At 37.1% G+C, this 19,081-nt stretch overlaps 1 protein-coding gene across 1 annotated transcript in view; it reads right to left on the bottom strand.

Moving 5' to 3' along the window:
* The window catches only part of LOC143036296 (carbonic anhydrase-related protein 10-like), a 163,073-nt gene extending 147,286 nt beyond the window's left edge, over window positions 1-15,787 (bottom strand). Inside the window, exons 1-3 of the mRNA XM_076203545.1 lie at window positions 15,704-15,787; window positions 10,000-10,006; window positions 7,001-7,200 (exon numbers count right to left, since the gene is read on the bottom strand). Coding sequence (XP_076059660.1) covers window positions 7,001-7,200; window positions 10,000-10,006; window positions 15,704-15,787 — 291 coding nt within the window. The remainder of the gene's footprint in view (window positions 1-7,000; window positions 7,201-9,999; window positions 10,007-15,703) is intronic.
* Window positions 15,788-19,081: the final 3,294 nt, after the last annotated feature.

The following is a 19,081-nucleotide window of genomic DNA, read 5'->3' as shown; positions in this document are numbered from 1 at the left end:
TTATAAAATATTATGGAAGCTGGCCTGGCGACGGTGATGACGTCACATCAGAGAGCGAAACAATTTGGAGGATGAACAAAAAAAAAAAAAAAGACATTTTGTCAGTGACAAACTGCGGGGCAATGACGGCGTCCCCAGGAATGCAGACTATGCCTAACACGAAAGGACCGTGATTATTGCTTTCAAGGCAGGAGCAATACAAGTTATACAAAAGACAAAACGCGGCAAAGGCTGTTAACGAACAATAAAAAGATGAAAAACAAAACATGCTATGATTTAGTGACGCTTTCAGATTCGTTTCTTGATAGACCTTACCCCTCACCGTGGCTTTGAAAGTAAATTGCTGTAAAGAATGTACTATACAACTTCTTTACTATTCTTTTTTTCTGTATAAAGACGATAAAGATTTAAGTAGGAGAATTCAATAGAAATGGTGCACAAAGACCTGCTCCAATAGACACAAAAACAGCAATAAGGTAAGAAGTTAGATGATACGAGAGAGGAAATAGCAAGAGAAAACGAGAAGACAAAGGAAGACATACACGCGCAAGATGCAAAGCTGCAGATGGGGAGAGCAAACATCTTCAGGGAAATCGAAGTTGTAAACTCAAAATGAACAAAGAAAACGGGAGGACAAAAATAGAATGACCTAGATAAATCAACTTGTGTGAAATGTGATAAGAAATGTGGTATTTTTTTGGGGTGATGAAGAATTGTACAACTAAATCCTGTACGTACACAAGGTAAAAGGTTATGGTTGAGAAAATGTGCGGAACATGATACCATTACATATGAGAAAATCAAAAAACTACTCTACAAATTACCGAAACTTAAAGTTACCTCAATTGTTCAGAAACTTGTTTTCTTTTTTCTACCATTATATCTAAATAATTCGGCAATGAAACACAAAATATCACACAAAAAAAAAAGAGAGAAGGCGATCCTCTGTCAACCGAGGGAAGGAAGCACAAGACAAACAAACGAAAAGAAGGAAAACATTGGCGGGCCAATGGCAAAGGAGAGGCGGAGAGCGGCGATGCCGACGCCAATTCAGATCCACGAGAACGTGAAGACACTTTAGCCAAACACGTCTTAGCTTTCGAAGGCTCGCCATTTCAAGTGGATGACCTTTTGCCAAAGTCCTTTTGAATTATGTACGCACGTTTACATGTGTACGCATATAACTATGTTATACACACACACACACACACACACACACACACACACACACACACACACACACACACACACACACACACACACGTGCATGCACACACACACACACACACACACACACACACACACACACATATATATATATATATATATATATATATATATATATATATGTATATATATATAAACTCGTACATATATACATACTGGAGTACTTAGGCAAAACGTTTTCTCTGACAAAATTCAAGTTGACAATATCTTCACAAATATCAATTTTTTTTTAGTTTGTCTCTGATTTGCCAATGATCCATATAATTATGTAAATAGAAAATCCATTACAGCATGTAACTAACCACTAAATGGTCCCGAATTAGCTTTTTACTGACACATTATTTTCCTTTTGCAATAGATTCAATTTCTTCAGGAATCTTAAATAAAAGTTTGGTTCATTGTGGTGTATGGAAATATAGAGGTGTGACTTGATGACTTCTTTTTAATGTATAGTGTATGTAATGAAGAAAATATGATGATAATGGTAATGTTGATGATGGTGATAGTAAAGGTAATGGGGATAGTGATGGTGATGATAGTGATGGTGGTAGGTGGTAGGCGTTAGTGATAGTGATAGTGTTAGTGATGGTAATGATAATGATTATGTTTTTTTCGTGTATAAAAATGAAACAAATTCCTGTTTTCTGCGAGACTAATAAGTCTTAAAAAAAAAAAAAAAAAAAAAAAAAAAAAAATTCCATCAAGTTGATGACCCACATCAAAAACTCAAAATAAAAAATAATAAAAGAAAATCTAATCACAATGTCCTTTTCAAAAATATAGACAAGGAGGTTGAATTAGAATGGATAAGAAAAACAGCACTACAAACATAAAATGGATATAAAAAATCAAGACATTATCAATCAACTACAAAACATGTGAAAATGAAACAAAAGAAAATATATACAAGAAACTAAAAAGTTTAGAAGACCTAAGAAGACATAGAAAAAAGTTTGATAGCAACAGATTATAAAAGAGTAAACAGAGAAATACTTCCTACTAAGTCACAGAAACACTTATTTATCTTGAACGAAAACTACCGGGAAACTTAAAAGATTGAACATAATCAGAGCGGCTGAGTATTGTGTTTCAGTATAATCCAAAATATTTCAATTACCATCACACACACAATAATGTTTAAAGCTTGAATGCATCTCGTTAGTTATATCATAGTTTAGACTAATCACTAACTGCTAATTTAACCTCTTTACTTTAGAGGCATGGGTTTTGCTCTTAAGAAACACAAAAAATAATGTGTATATAAATATATATATATGTATATATATATATATATATTATATATATATATATATATATATATGCCAAAAAACTACAAGGAAAATAACAGAAATGAGACCGAGCGCTTTCGTCTATTCACACATTTTCAACTTGAAAATGTCTGAATAGACGAAAGCGCTCGGTCTCTTTTCTATTATTTTCCTTGTGGTTTTTCGGCACAATTAGAATCAAACAATTGATTCTACGAGAATAAACGTACAAAATAACTCACAGAACTAAGTTATAATAATATAACAGAGTAAAGTAAGTGATGCTAGGTTTACAACTGTCTAGATATATAAAGGAGCTACTATGTATTGAAAAAATATAATGTATTAAAAAAACAGAAACCTTCTGAATTATAACATAGGAGAAACAATTATTATACATAGTAAAATCGGACTAGCAGTAAAAGAAATAAGGATATATTCAAGACGCAGAAAGTATTCAGAAACATCTAAACAAACAAACAAACAAAAATGACCATGATATCCGCTTATTACAACAAAAATTATTCAAATTGTTGGGAAGAAAGAGAGAAGCAATTAGAAACAGTAAGAGAAAAAGAGAGATTGATAGAGAGGGAGAAAGAGAGAGAGAGAGAGAGAGAGAGAGAGAGAGAGAGAGAGAGAGAGAGAGAGAGAGAGAGAGAGAGAGAGAGAGAGAGAGAGAGAGAAAGAGAGAGAGAGAGAGGTTTGGAGAGACTGAGGTAGTTAGATAGACCAATAGATACATATACCAAAGAAATAACAAGAAGAAAATTGCATCTGCCTCAAGTCGTTGAAAATGCAGCGCAAGTCTGACTGTGAGCTTCCTTGGGAGGATTTAAGAAGCGAAAGAGAAGGTCAAGGACGGCTGCGCGGGTTAGGGCGTCGTTACTTGCGGCGAAGGTCGGGGGGATGGCGGTTCGAATCCTGCCACCGGCGAAGTTGAACCAAGGGCATGGTTCATTAAATTCCACGCTACAAAGTCCTCTGTGAGGGGCACCTTCCGAGCCTTCCGATAGGGGGGAGTTTGTGATGTTAAACCATATCATTATCATTATCATATATTATATATTATACATATATATATATATATATATATATATATAAATATAAATATATATTTATATATATATTATATATATACATATATATACATATATATATATATATATATATATATATATATATATATATATATATATATCTCAAAATGTAGCACATTTGTAAATAATAATCACGAAGAACCCACAGTCGGAATAAAAGGAAACTTTAGACGAAAGTGTAATTTTGTATTTCGGCTAATAGCCATAGCCCTCTTCAGAAAAGTACTTTCCTGAAGAGGGCTACAGCTATTAACCGAAATATAAAGTTACACTTTCTTCTAAAGTTTCCTTTTATTCCGACTGTGGGTTTTTCGTGATTATATATATACATATATATATATATATATAATATATATATATATATATATATATATATATATATATATATATATATAAAGTCACTAACACTTGTCACGTGCTAGCCCTGGTTCGAGTCCTTGGCCGTACCACGTTTCAATTTCTGCATGTTGGCCTCCGCGAGTCTCTCGATGTTGATGGCTTAGAATTAAAGTGTATTGTGGTTGATAAAAATGTATATCTGTTCACTGGGACCCATTCAGTGTTGTATATATGTATATATATATATATGTGTATATATATATATATATATATATATATATATATATATATATATATATACATATATATATGTATATATATATAGCCACTGATTGGTTCTGAAAGCTCATCATTCTTATATTTTGGTTGAAGTCATACCATCTTATTCGTATTTGTAATGTCAATCGTCTCAGTGAAGATGGAGTGACCTTCTTCTCCGTTTATGATTTCAGCTATCAAAGGCCTGAAGTGATGCTGAAGGCAGACACCGAGAGAGCTGAAGCCATCTGAAAGGACGCTATAGAACAAGAACCCCTACAAAAAAAAAAAGCACTGACTTACAGAAAAACAAAAAGTATCTTTTTCTTCTAGTAATTATGACACGAAAGGCTTAAAGAATAAGAACAGAATCATTCACGCAGAGGGAGAGAAACTCCTCCTGTCTTCGAGCTTCTTCTCAGATAAGCGGGACAAAGGAGGGGAAGGAGACGAAAAGAAAAGGGGAAGGGAGAGAGAGAGAGGGGAAAGACAAACAAGGGGAGGCGAGGCGATAGAGCGAAAAATTAGACAACAAGAAATTGAGATTATCAAAAGTGGTTCACTACTGGGGAGGGAAGAAAAGAGAAAGCAAATGGAACAGGGGGACGATGTTGTGAGACCTAAAAAGAATCGTTCAGAATTATACAAAAAAAAAAAAAGGGAATAAGAGAAATGATGGAGGAAATAAATAGATTTGCACGTCGGAGGCGAGGGAATGTCCGAAGCGGTAAGAAGTAAAAGTAAATAGATAAAAAGAAAATGAGGAGGCAAGATGGGGTGGCTTCAGCGGGAGGACAAGGAGGAGGAAGAAGAGGAGGAGGAGGAAGAAAGGGGGGAAATAGACGAGAAGATGAAGAGGAGGAAAACGAGAAAGAGGAGAAGGAGGAAGAAGAAGAGGAGGAGGAGAAAGAAAGGGAGGAAATAGACGAGAAGATGAAGAGGAGAAAAACGAGAAAGAGGAGAAGGAGAAGGAAAAGGAAGAAGAGGAGGAGGAAGAAAAGAAGGATATAGAAGAGAAGATGAGGAGGAGAAAAGCGAGAAAGAGGAGGAGGAGGAAGAAGGGGAGGAGGAGGAATAAAAGGAGGAAATAGACGAGAAGATGAAGAGGAGAAAAACGAGAAAGAGGAGAAGGAGGACGAAGAAGAAGATGAGGAGGAAGAAAAGAAGGATATAGAAGAGAAGATGAGGAGGAGAAAAGCGAGAAAGAGGAGGAGGAGGAAGAAGGGGAGAAGGAGGAAGAAAGGGAGGAAATTGACGAGAAGATGAAGAGGGGAAAAACGAGAAAGAGGAGAAGGAGGAAGATAGGAAGGAAATAGAAGAGAAGATGAAGAGGAGAAAAACGAGAAAAAAGAGGAGGAAGAAGAAGAAGAGGAGGAGGAAGAAGAGGAGGGGGAGGAAGAGAAGAAGGAAAATGGAAATGAGGAGGAGAAAAGGAGGAGCTGAAGAAATTGGAGGAAGAGGAGGAGGCCGGAGGAGGAGGAGGGCGGAAGAGGAGGAGGAGGAGGAGGAGGAGGACGAGGAGGAGAGGGAAGGTATGGAGGAGCTGCAGGAATAGTAGAAAAAAGAAGAAACGCACACGCGCACACACACACACACACACACACACACACACACACAAACACACACATACATTGTAAGCTTTCTACAGAATATAACGAAAACCATATCAGTAATTCGGTAGTACCAAGATACGATCAATCCACAAACCCAGCTATGATCTACGGATCTGAAATTTGAACAAATGATAAAGACAATGGAGACAAAGCTCAGAAGGGTACAGCCAACAAAGAAGAAACCAATGTTGGAAAGATTGTTGGAAGACAAGAAGAGGAAAAGATGAGGCAATGGAACAGAGTGTATTGAAATATATTGTAGAGGCGATAAAGGAAGAGAAATTAAATTGGGCAAAATATCAATCCAGAAAGGAGAATGACAGATAGGGTGTCTTACTGACTAGACAATTAAAAATGGAGAACGCAAAGAGACAACCGTCATCGGAGCATTAATCTCTCCAGGACGAAATGTTAGACTGTTATCTTTATTGCATTTCTCTTGGTCCTTTTTTTATAGAGTATCTAAGACGAGCAAAATGTAATAATACGACCGGACGGTTGATAAATTATTTATAAATATTTTCAACTGCCATTATGCTGTCGTGTTCAATACTACTTGTATAAAAGAGAATCTCCTCTCATATGTTTCGAATATATATATATATATATATATATATATATATTATATATATATATTATATATATATATACACACACACACACACACACACATATATATATATATATATATAATATATATATACATATATAATAAATTTACATGCCACATAATCCGTGAGCGTGTTGTGACGCACCTCACACTTCCACGAAAATTAAATTTAAAAAAATAATTTCTCTAAGTATGACTTTCGTATCAATACAAAAATGATACATTGAAAAGTTATACAGCGCACAAGTTCATGGAAGCGAATAAGGGAGAGGGAGGGGAGGAGAAAGAGAGAAAGAGAGAGAAAGAGAGAGAGAGAGAGAGAGAGAGAGAGAGAGAGAGAGAGAGAGAGAGAGAGAGAGGAGAGAGAGGAGAGAGAGAAAGAGAGAGAAAGAGAGAGAGAGAGAGAGAGAGAGAGAGAGAGAGAGAGAGAGAGAGAGAATGGGAATGAGCCTCACCAGAAGCAGAAGTACGAGGAGGAGGAGAAATTGAGAGAAAATGAGAAGGAAGACAGAGAGACAGACGGTAGGAATGGCGACCCGCCCAGAACGACTCGAGGTCATCCTTGTGAGGCGGAAGGGGACTCACCGTGGTCTTGTCGAGTGTGAACGGGGTCAAGTTGGGGTCGTAGAGAAGCGTCCGGGGGTCGATGTTGATCGGGGACTGTCGGCGGCCCCGTTGACACATGCTCCATTCCGGGTTAATAATCCCCCAAAAATTGGGTCCAGAGATCCCGTCGTACGTCCACCACTGTCCCCAGTCTATCACCGGAGGGTTTGTCGTTGCCGCTGGAAGGGAAGCAAGATACAATTGCTTTAAGTGACGTGCCGTCTTTTCTCTAAGTTTTTAGGCTAGATCGTGAATACAGTTTACTATAGCTGCCAGCAGATAATTTAATTTAATTCAATTCAAAGGAAATACGGAAGAAATTAAGGATATTTGATTTGCTGAAAATCGGGAACATACAAATGCAGTTAGTAATGTCAATGTCCTTTTCTGCTGCTATTTCTGAAAGCGAGAAAGAAGAGGGGGAAGGGAACACGAGGAAGAGGAAGAGAAAAACGAAGAGGATGAAGAGGAGGAGGAGGAGGAGGAGAAGGAGGAGGAGGAGGAGGAGAAGGGTTGGAGAAGGGAGGAGAAGGAGGGGGAAGGTGTAGGAGGAAAAAGAGGAGAAGGAATAGGAAGAGAAAGAAAAGGATAATGAGGAGGAAGACAAGAAGAAGGGGGAAGAGAAGAAGGAAGAAAAGGGGAAGATGAAGAGTAAAAGAAGGAAGAGGGACGAGGGAGGGAAGAAAGTCATTCAGATTTATAGAATTTTATAGATTTATAGAAACAGTTGAGAGGATGACTGAAATCCCCTTACGGAAGAATAAATGTTTGGGCCATGGTGAGAAAAAGCAGAATCAAGTGAGGTAGTTTAAACGATTTATAAGGAAAAAAAATATATATATAACCTTATATGCTTCAGACATTGAACATATAGTTTCCTTTCTCCTACACACTTTCTAATTTAAGACCTATTATCTAGACAGTGGTTCTACTTCTAGATTTCATTGACCCCAAAGTGTCCACAGATCTTCATAGTTGAGACCAAGAATGAAAACTAGAAATATTTGGTGGATTCCCGACGATTCTATTCGACATTTAAGTGCCTTTTTTCAGAAGCTTAGAGAAAAATAGGAATACATAAGTATACTTGGGATGCGTGAGACAACAGACTAAGAACCTCTCTTTAAAAATATTTGTTTTATGTCAGCTGAAATCACCTAAAGGTGGTGTCACTGCTGTCTTCCGTAAGGAGGTACCTTTCTTTCGGAAAAAAAATATCCTGTAGGTTAACATCCACCCACCCGTCCCCCTCAAAAAAAAAAAAAAAATCAAGAGGCCTCTTGGTCCATCCTGCGATCTTCGTTGGGTTTTTAGATAATACAAGGTTCCTCGCGAAGACCATAAGGTATCGTTCTTACTTTTTTATTTCTTTTTACTTAATAGGAGCCGACAGTAACAGAATTACCTGTCATCGTATTCGTAGCGATTACAATTTAACGTAGAAATTTTGCTCTTTCGCAACGAATAAAACGACCTGATCACCATGCAACTCAGAGTCGACTTTTCTTTTTCTCTGACCATTTTCCTTTGCCCAAATCACCAAATAATTCCACAGCTCAATGCTTACTCTCACAATTAACCTCTTTTCGATGAAAGGATATAAATTTAACTTGAGTCTGTCAATAGAAGATCTGAAATACTGGACAGAATCTATTCAAACTTCTCCCTATATGGCCTCACGTTTGTGCTGTTGACAGCATCACATAACGTGGGTGGATCCGTAAAAATCTCCTACACAAAAGAATGACCGTAGCTCCGAGCTAAATTCAAGAGTTTCTATTGATGGTACTCAATGAAGGAGTCGCTTTCTAAGGACCCTTCTGGCACTAATTGAAGGCTATTAATCCGCAAGGCCAACAGAAATTTTCTATATCCTCAATCTCGCCAAAGATTTTTTTGTAAACAGTTTTCTGTCATTAACAATAGACATTTCAGATGAATGGCTCTTCGTATGTTGACATACAATCTTATTGATGGAGGAGTGGAAGGGTAGATGGGAGGCACAGGAGTGGAGGAGGAAGGAGCCAGAGGGAGGGAGAGTGAAGATACATACATAGATACATACATACATACATACACATACACACACACAATTATATATATATATATAAATATACATATAAATATATATATATATGTGTGTGTGTGTGTGTATATATTGATAAAAGGTAGAAATGTCTGGATCTGATTTTTGGGTTTTATCCCTGACCGGTTTCGCTCCTAGCTTCTTCTGAAAAACCTAAGAACGGAACCGGTCAGGAATAAAACTCAAAAATCAGATCCAGACACGTGGCTTTCCCTCCCACATTTCTCAGTTTGTCACAATGTCTCAGTATATATATATATATATATATATATATATATATATATATATATATATATATATATACACATCAAGTGAAAACCACTGGAGTAAAAAATACTGGAAACGGGGAATCTATATATTTCGATTGCAAACTGCAAACCTCTTCGGTAGATAAAATTGGAATCGTGAGTGCTACTTAAGTATCCCTTGACATGACAAAGGGGAACATTGGGAGAAGTCTCTACCCTCGGCTCACTCCGTTGAGACCTTTGTCATGTCAAGGGTGCTACTTAAGTAGCACTCTATTCCAATTTGTATCTACTGAAGAGGATTGCAGTTTGTAATCGAAATATATAGATTCCCCGTCCCTAGTCTTTTTTAACTCCAACAGTGATTTTCACGATATATATATATATATATATATATATATATATATATATATATATATATATATATATATATATATATATATATATATATAAAGATGAGATATCACGATTTTTAACACAAGAAAATCTTCACATTATTCAGCTTTGTACCAACGACACAAGTTCTTGAAATTAAGAAAAAGATGGGAGGGAATTTTAAAATGGCTGAAACTCGACAAGCCAATGAACAACAATGTGTTTCATATATGGCAGTTTCCACGTTATGAAGATCAGATATCACTTACATGAGTTCTGGAAATTAAGAAAAATGAGAAAAAAGTTATCAAAAAGGTATTGTGAAAAGAAGAGACATTCAACAACTTCGTCATTTTTCGAATTCCGTCTCATAGAGAGTTGCTAATCAATGATTTTCGTTTAAGAACTTACCAGAGAAATTATCTTTCTATTTTTTTTTTACTTATTCGTATGTTTACTTCACCTGAATAAAATCTTGTTCTGGCTTTAAGAATGAACATATCGCTCTTAGCATATCAGGTTTAAGAAGAAAAGAGGGAAGAACTGGTTTACCAATATAGTGGTTAACGTATGGAATAGGTTTTAGTAACCAGGTAGTAAGTGCTGAAACTATTGTTTGTTTTAAGAGACGATTACAGGTGGCAAGGGACATGGAGCTGCCTAGTGTAGGCCTTATATTCTCTTCCATTCTTATGTTCTGATGTTCTTATAAACAGGTGTTTAATTGCCAGTGACAATCTTCGTAGCTTTTGCTAAACTGTCTAAGTCAGTTAGAACTATATAGATTCTTTGTTAGCAATAAAAACCCTTCTATTCTAGGGACAATACTACACCAAAGAGAAAGACTCGTTGAGGTACTCAAGGAAGAGTTCAAAGAAGGTGAGTAACAGAGAAAAGAACCATGATACAAACCTTAACAAATATCCTTTAACCTCTTCAACATTAGTCAAGTATTTGCCCGCACATTACCTGCCTGATGTACGAAGATGCGTCACAATGCTCGCATTATAGAATATAAATTTACAGCTATTATACTCGTTCTTTTTCACCCAGAATGTTCGTAACCACTGAAAAAGTGATCATGGCTGTTCACAGAAAAAGAGGGATACTCAGCCACAACTACAAAATAAATGTAGTTAGGATGTCGACGCTAGCATCTTCTTGACGCCTAAGTAGGGATCATCGTATTCTAGGGGTTAAAAGTGCTCGGTGATAACATCCCCCTTTTATACATTACAAAGGACAAAGGATTACAAAGGCGGAGCATGCCGACAGGAGACATTTTGGTCAATATCTAGGTCGGATGCGAAAAAAATCATAATAAATTAACAAATAAAAACTATAATAATGTAAATAACAAATGACTATCATTTCATTTTCCTAAAGAGTTCTCTTCCCCTCCCGCAAATACCGACGACGCGCAAGCGGATGGTATGATCTAAGTCGTCCATAGTAGACTTGTCTAAGTGATTAGCCTCAGTTTCTGTATGGGTATTAGTCTCCAAACACAAGGGAATGCTGAATGGCTCCAATCCGTAGGGAGGTCACTGGTGTAAATAAAATTAATAGATTCAATACACCATACAAGACTCAACGAAAAAATAGATATAGGTTAGTCATAAAAACAGCAGAGAAGGGACGGAGAGGGGGGGTCGCCGATTTAATGAAGCGGCCTTGCTGTGGATGTGCTGTGTCTTGCGACACTGCTTCTGACCCAGGGCAGTGGACAAGGTGCAGGGATGACCCGCCATCTAGGAGGTGCTAAGATGGGAGGGAGGGTGGAGGGGTGTGGAGTGTTTTCAGGGATGAAATGGGTGGGAATGATTTTATGCCTTTTCCTTTTTGGCTACCTCCCTAGTAAGGGGGAAAAAGCCTTGGTATATGTATGTATAAAACCAGCAAAATAGGTCAACGCTCCTAAGAGAAAAATTAATAAGGGGAAAAAAAATTAAACAAGATTACCTCTATTGTTTTGTTGCTTCACGGGACACGAAGAAAGAGCGATGGTGAGGGACGCTTGATGAAGTATTCATTATCTCCCGCCTATGATTTGATTAAGTAATCTCGTTAATTACGCGAGTTCTCGTACGTTTTAAATATTTTTTCACCTTATGTGAAATAAGCTTCAATAAACATATACGCTTGGATCAAATCATTTCCGACTGAGTGCAAACGCATGCGTTTGATATCCATCTACTTGCCCTTAGACAGTCTTTGGATCACGTGTTGGACTCGTGATCAAGAGCTATTTCCCTCCCGGAAGAGAGCTTAAAGCTCGTATGACCGATCTATGGGTAATGCTATGACCTTACACGCACACACACACCCAACTCCCCGCCCACGAGAGTTGGAGAATTGATTCGAACCGCAGCGATACTGAAATAATTTCAGCCCTGGGCAGGATTCGAACCCAGTACCCACCGGTACCGCCATACAGACAGTCTGGGACTCTACCAACCGCGCCACCGAGCGTGTTTGTGTGTGTGTGTGTGTGTGTGTGTGTGTGTGTGTGTGTGTGTGTGTAATCATATATTATATATATATAATATATACATATATATATATATATATATATATATATATATATATATATATATATATACACATAATGTATATAGAAGCTCGCTGGCCGAGTGGGTCAAAGCGTCGTTACTTGCGGTGTAGGTCGAGGTAATGGCGGTTCGAACCCTTCCGCTGGCGAGTTGAACCAAGGGCATGGTTTATTCAACTCCACGCTACAAAGTCCTATGTAAGAGGCTTCGTCCTAGCCCCTTGATAGAGAGGGGTTTGTGACGTTAAACCAAATTATCATATATATAAACATAAATATATCGCCTGCTCTCTCTTTCTCCTTTCTTTTCTCTCTTTTTCTTGTTCTTGTTTAGTTTCTCTATGCAAATCCCCAATTGTTACTCTCTATTTCATCCAATATTTTTGTCTAAGGAGAGGAAAGGTAGAAGAGAGAGGAGGGGGAGGAGGAAGGGGAGGAGGAGGGGATGGGGGAAGAGAAGGGGAAAGGGGAGGAGGGAAAGGGGTAGACGGTATGGGAGGGGATGGGAGGGGAGATGGAGGGAGGAGGGAGGAGTTGCTGGGAAAGACGAGAAGAAGAGTAGGAATGGGATGAGGAGTCGGACAGAGTGTTCGAATCCTGGCCACTGCGCAGAGACTGGGAAATGGATCTACTGTGAGTAGATGCCTTCAGCTTTGGTCCTAAGCAGACTACAGCCTCTTCGTAGTATCGATACTTCAGTGCCATACCATGGATACTGTCTTCTGCATTTGTGTATGAACTGTTCCAGGTCACATGGAAGGCTGAGGTCCAGCAGGTTCCAGCCCAGTGGAAAAGAGAGAGAGAGAGAGAGAGAGAGCGAGAGGGAGAGAAACACTTCCTCCTCCCAGGCTCCCTCCTCGACATTCCCTTCGTTTTCTTTTGAAATAATTATCTCCTTCCCCGCTCCTCTTTTTTTTATGTACCTCTGTACAAGCCATCTGAATCTCTTCTTTTTCTTCTTCTTTTTATCTCGTATATATTTGTTGGTCTCTCTCTCTCTCTCAAGCCACCTGAATTTCTTCTTTTTACCTCGTATATATTTGTTGGTCTCTCTCTCTCTCTATCCCTTTCTCTCTCTCTCTCTCGCCACCTGAATCTCTTTTTTCCTTTTTTCTTTTTATCTCGTATATATGTGTTGGTCTCTCTCTCTCTCTCTCTCGCCACCTGAATCTCTTTTTTTTTTTTTTTATCTCGTATATCTTTGATGGTCTCTCTCTCTCTCTCTCTCGCCACCTGAATCTTCTTTTTTTCTTCTTTTTATCTCGTATATCTTTGGTCTCTCTCTCTCTCTCTCTCTTTCCTACAGAAATACTTCCTTTTCCGTACCCCTCTCCCATTTTTTTCATTCTCCTCTCTTCTCTATTTCCCCTTTCCCGCCCTTATTCAATTTCCCCTGATCTATCCTATTTTTTATTGTCTATATCCTATTCTTTATTGTCCTCTCCTTTTCTCTCTCTACATCTGTTCCATTTTCGTTTCTTCGTACTCTTTTTCCTCTTCTTCCTTTCGTTTGACATTTTTCCTCTTTTTCCTTTCATGTTTCTCTCTCTCAGTCTCTTTTATCCGCTCTTTTGTTCTGTATCTGCTACGTTCCTTCCTCTTTTCCGGATCTCCGCCTAAATCTCCCCAATCTTCCTTTTTTTCTCTTTCTCGTTCTCCTATTTTTATTCATTCTCTTCCTGTTTCTTCCCCTTTTTCGCCTTCACCTCTTCCTTCTTCCTCTTTGTGTTCTTATTCCTTCTTCTTTTTTCTACTTTATTCATTTTTTACTATAAATCTATTTCTCTCATCCTATTTCTCTGGGCACAATCGCCACCTCTCTCTCTTTCTCTTTCTCTTACGTGGGTGCACAAGTTTTCTACTTTCATCCTCTCTATCCTCTTTACACATTTTATCTTTGTCTTATGTCCATCCTCCTCCTCTTTATTCTCTTTCTCTTCATTCTCCTCTTCTTCGTCCCTACATTCTCTTCTTTCTCTTCCATCCCCACAACATCATCTCCTCGTCTCGTTCTCCTATTCCTCACTTCATTTCCATTCCCTCTAATTCTTCAACGACTCCTAAACTTCCTACATCTCCACCTTCACCTCCATCTCCATCTCCACTTCTGCCTCCACCTCCTCCTCCTCCATCCTGGCCTCTTCTACCACAATCAACTGCACTATCACCTTCCCATTCTTCTTTTCTATATCTTTATCCTTCTCTACTTTTCTTCGTCTTCTTCCTTCTCGTCATCCTTTTTCCATCATACGCACCTGGATTTCTTCTTTAGTTTCAATTACTTCCATCACTTGATTAACCTTTTTCGTTCTTGTTCTTATTCTCATAACATCTTATCCTCGGCCTCTATTGTATCATCTTCCCCTCTTCCTCCTCCTCCTCCTCCTCCTCCTCCTCCTCTTCCTCCTCCTCCTCCTCTTCCTCCTCCTCCTCCTCCTCCTCCTCTTCCTCCTCCTCCTTTTTCTTCACCCCTATGTCCATTGTTTCCTCGGTCCCTTGAGAGGAGGATAGGACTTCTGTTGATTAAGATTACGTAAAGGTTAAGAGAAGATAAATCAGGAATAGATTTTATTATATGAAGAAAGCGTAAAGAGTCTAACTGCGGAGGATGTCTGACATACTAGAAGAATCACACATACAGGCTTCTGAAAGAAAATGTAGGGATTAATCTAAATCTTACTGCAGAAAGATCTGTCCCTGTCCTAATTTGAGAAAAATAATCTCTCGACAGTAATATTTAATATCTAAGTAAGTGTGATCATGATATATCTTTTTTCTCTATTTCTTCACTTCTCATTCCTCGCATTTCATTCATTTCTCATCTATTTCTATTTCTCTTTCCATTCCTCATTCTCCTCTTCCTCCTCCTCTCCTTCCACTTTCTCTTCCTAGTCTCTCTGTTGTCAATCTTTTAATATGTCTATGTCTGTGCCCTCAAGAATATTGCAATTTATGTTTTACCTGCCCTTCCCCTTTTCTTTCGTGTTTTTCAGGAATTCAATATACGGTCCTTGAATATTACATACAGACTTTTTTCATCAATTTATCAAGGAAGCCCTTTTCAGGTTTGTGTAATCAAAACAGCCCATCAAAAATACACAAATGGGCAAGGTGCTTCCCTTCACGTACATAAACACACACACACACACACACACACACACACACACACACACACACACACACACACACACACACACACACACACACACACACACACACACACACACACACACACACACACACACACACACACACACACGCACGCACGCACACACACACACGTACACGCACACACCCACACAATATGTGGAAGGTAAAGCAATTTGGATTTAGTTTCTCAAAAATCTGGTTTTGTTATGGATAGCAAGGGCATGGAGGATGAAACTGAAACTGAACACTTTATCAGCACTGCGGAGACTGACATCAACCTCATGCAGGAGTCTCGATTTCCACAAAATTTTTCGTTCATCAGAAAAGAATTTCCCAAATTCGTTTTTGGCCTGCATGGCGCATAAATTGAAAACACTAAATGTCTGATGTTTTATCTTGTCTTTTTGCTCTGGGCGATGGTATATCGTATCACAATGAAGTGAACGTGTGGCTCAAGTTTTTAAACCTTTTGCCTCCAACCTCTGGGCTCTTGTCAACGTAAAGTGCTTAGTGGCGAGTGTTTTCAATCATGATCTAAGGACCTCTGTCAAAGAATAGATGAATAAATAAATAGACAAATTAACTAATTAATTAATTAATTGATAAGTAAATAATGAAATAAAAAAATAAATGATAAAAGAAAACTGAACACAAACTGTATTGCCCCACGTATTGTCACTACAGTCTTGATAAAATATACGGTAAATGAATAAAAAAATAAATAAATATCTTTATTTATTAATTAATTGATAAGTAAATAATAAAATGAATAAATGATACAAGAAAATTAAACACGAACTGTATTGCCCAATGTATTGTCACTACAGCCATGATAAAACATACGTTGTCTAATGATATCTAATTTTCAATTTGCATTTATTTTCTACATTTCATATTTGTAGATACTTTCTGGACAATGACAGGTGGTTCTATTCAGTTTTGAGAAATCCCTCTATGCTCAATTGAGTGTCTTTCCATTTACAGAACACCTACAAAAATTAGTAAATAATTAAGGTCGTTGCTTCAATTATTATTTACTTTATTTTTTGTAGCACTTTTTTTTTTTTTTTTAATCCGGTCATAAGGTCTATCTGGCCCCATGGATTGGGATTGGATTATATATATATATATATATATATATATATATAAATATATATATATATATATATATATATATATATATGGGGATTGGATAAAAATGAGACTACGCCTTCTGCAGCTACGTGAAGTGTGGTCGAGGACTTGCAGAGTCCTTTTGAACTATCGCATGTAGCTCAGTCTCTAGCGTCTTGGCTTCGTGATTATGCACGCACAGGTCAGGGTTCGAATCACTTGGCAGAGCTTCTAAAAATAAAAATCATATATATATATATATATATATATATATATATATATATATATAATATACATATATATACATATACACATATATATATACATATTATACATATATATATATACTGTATATATATACATACATATGTATATATACATATACAAATATATATATATATATATATATATATATATATATATATATAAAGAAAAATACAGCCCTCCTGTTTACCGAGATGGAATTATTTTCGTTATCTGTTTTATCTTTTTTTTTTATTACTTCATGTTATTTTGTATGTTAAATTTTGTTTTCTCTCATTTCTCTTACTTTTGTTTCATTTTGCTTTATTCACTTTCATTCTATTTCATCATCTTCATTTTATCATACTTTGACTTATTTCAGCATGTTTTATTTTTTGCTTTATTCTCATTCTATTTATGCCAATGCTATCTAATTTACTCTTATTTTGTTTTACTCGTTTCATTCTGTCATTCCATTTCGTTTTATTTCATTCAATTTCTTTTATTTCACCTTACTTTGGTTTATTTCATTTTTTTTTTTTTACAACAGATCATGACCTTTATTAGTTGGGTAGAAAGCTCCTCACTCTTCCCTTCCTCCCGACCCAACACTCCTTGATTTGATCTCATTTGAGCTAAGGTACAATCAGGGTAACGCTGTTAAGGCGGAGACAATTATTCACACGTAATTAGAAGGTGTAGAATTGGGTGAAATTGACCAACTAAGGCTCATAGCATCGTTCCTTACTCCCACTCATCTCCTTAACCTCCTACTCCTCCTCCTCCTTCGTCATTCCTCAGAGTCTATCTCTTCCTTAACTGTCTTTGGTCAAAACAACAATTTCATGAGTAATCTCTCTTGGTGTAATTAATCAAAATGCGCGGTCGACCCTCTTTAGTCCGGTGACGTTGTTACCTCGGTATGTTGTGTTGTTTTTCATTTTATCATATTCTAGTCTTAATTTATTCTATTTTATTCTATTCGTCTACTTTGCTATAACAACTCTATTTGATTTACTTATTCAGTTTATATTTTTGTTATTCTATCTCACGTTCTTTTATTTGTTGTACTGTACTTCATTTCATTTCATTTATCTTTTTTTCTAATTTTACTTTATTTCTATATTATTCAACTACAAAGCCCTCTGTGAGGGGCACCGTCCTAGCCTCCCGATAGGGGGGGAGTGTGTGACGTTAAACCATATCATCATCTATATTATTCAAATTCCATATTTCTTGATTGGCCTCTTTTCTCTGTTTCAGCCAATGACAGAGTTGGGCTTAGTCAAGTGAGGCCATTTACCAGCGTTTCTCTCCTTTTGGGATAAAACTAAGACTTTCTCTCACACGATACGCCGTGTCAATAGTGGGTAGAAACAACTTCGCCAACCGTGTAGTTCATGAATGAAATAAACTTCCTGCAGAGGCAGTGCAATTTAGTTCAGTTCGAAGCTTTATGAATCTTTTAGATAAACAGCTAAGCAAGATGCTGTAATGACCATCATCTATTTTATATTATTTGTTTATTTGTTTTGTTATCATTTGTCCGTTTGTTTATTATCATTTGCTTGATTCTCATTTATTATTAGTTATATGTCAATTCATTATTATTCATTATTTACTCGTTTGTTTATTATTTAAGTATACCTATGCATTTATGTATTTTATTTACATTATTATAGTATTTATTCATTTATTTATCATTATGATTTTTTCGCGTCCGACCTAGATATGGACCAAAAGATCTCCTGTCGGCCTTTATAATCCTTTGTAATTCAGGCAATCGGAGGCGTGCTGGCCTTGCAACTCCCTAATAACGGGTTCGAGTCCCGCACCTTTGAGCAGTGACTGTGTTTTACCTGCTACAACAGTCCCAGTGTCTAATAGGGCAACTATGATGGCTGCAGCCGCAGGCAATGAGTGCCTCTTGGCGTATAACTTTTCACAGGGTTGTAAGTGTCGAGGTGGGCGTGATATTACTCTACGGTCCTAAATCGCCATGTTTCAATAATATGTTGGTAAAATCATAGGAATCGATTTTTTAACATACTGGGTATAAATACTCCCTTTTTAACCTTAAAATGATACTATTACTCATAAATGGCATCTAAACCTATTGCAGACTTAAAATTTATACAAACAAACTACCATAAATGGCATCAATTACAAAAAACTATCGAATTTTTATTTCACGCACTGTCCGTAACGAAGAAATATGAATCAATGTCATAGCATTTTGACATTGCTTTTGTTCGACTATATTAAGTGATTATCTGTTAAATGAAACCTTCAAT

The sequence above is a fragment of the Oratosquilla oratoria genome, chromosome 20 (assembly GCF_046742065.1).
Source record: "Oratosquilla oratoria isolate Oo_2021 chromosome 20, ASM4674206v1, whole genome shotgun sequence".
Taxonomy (NCBI): domain Eukaryota; kingdom Metazoa; phylum Arthropoda; class Malacostraca; order Stomatopoda; family Squillidae; genus Oratosquilla; species Oratosquilla oratoria.
This window is presented reverse-complemented; position numbering and strand designations above follow the sequence as displayed.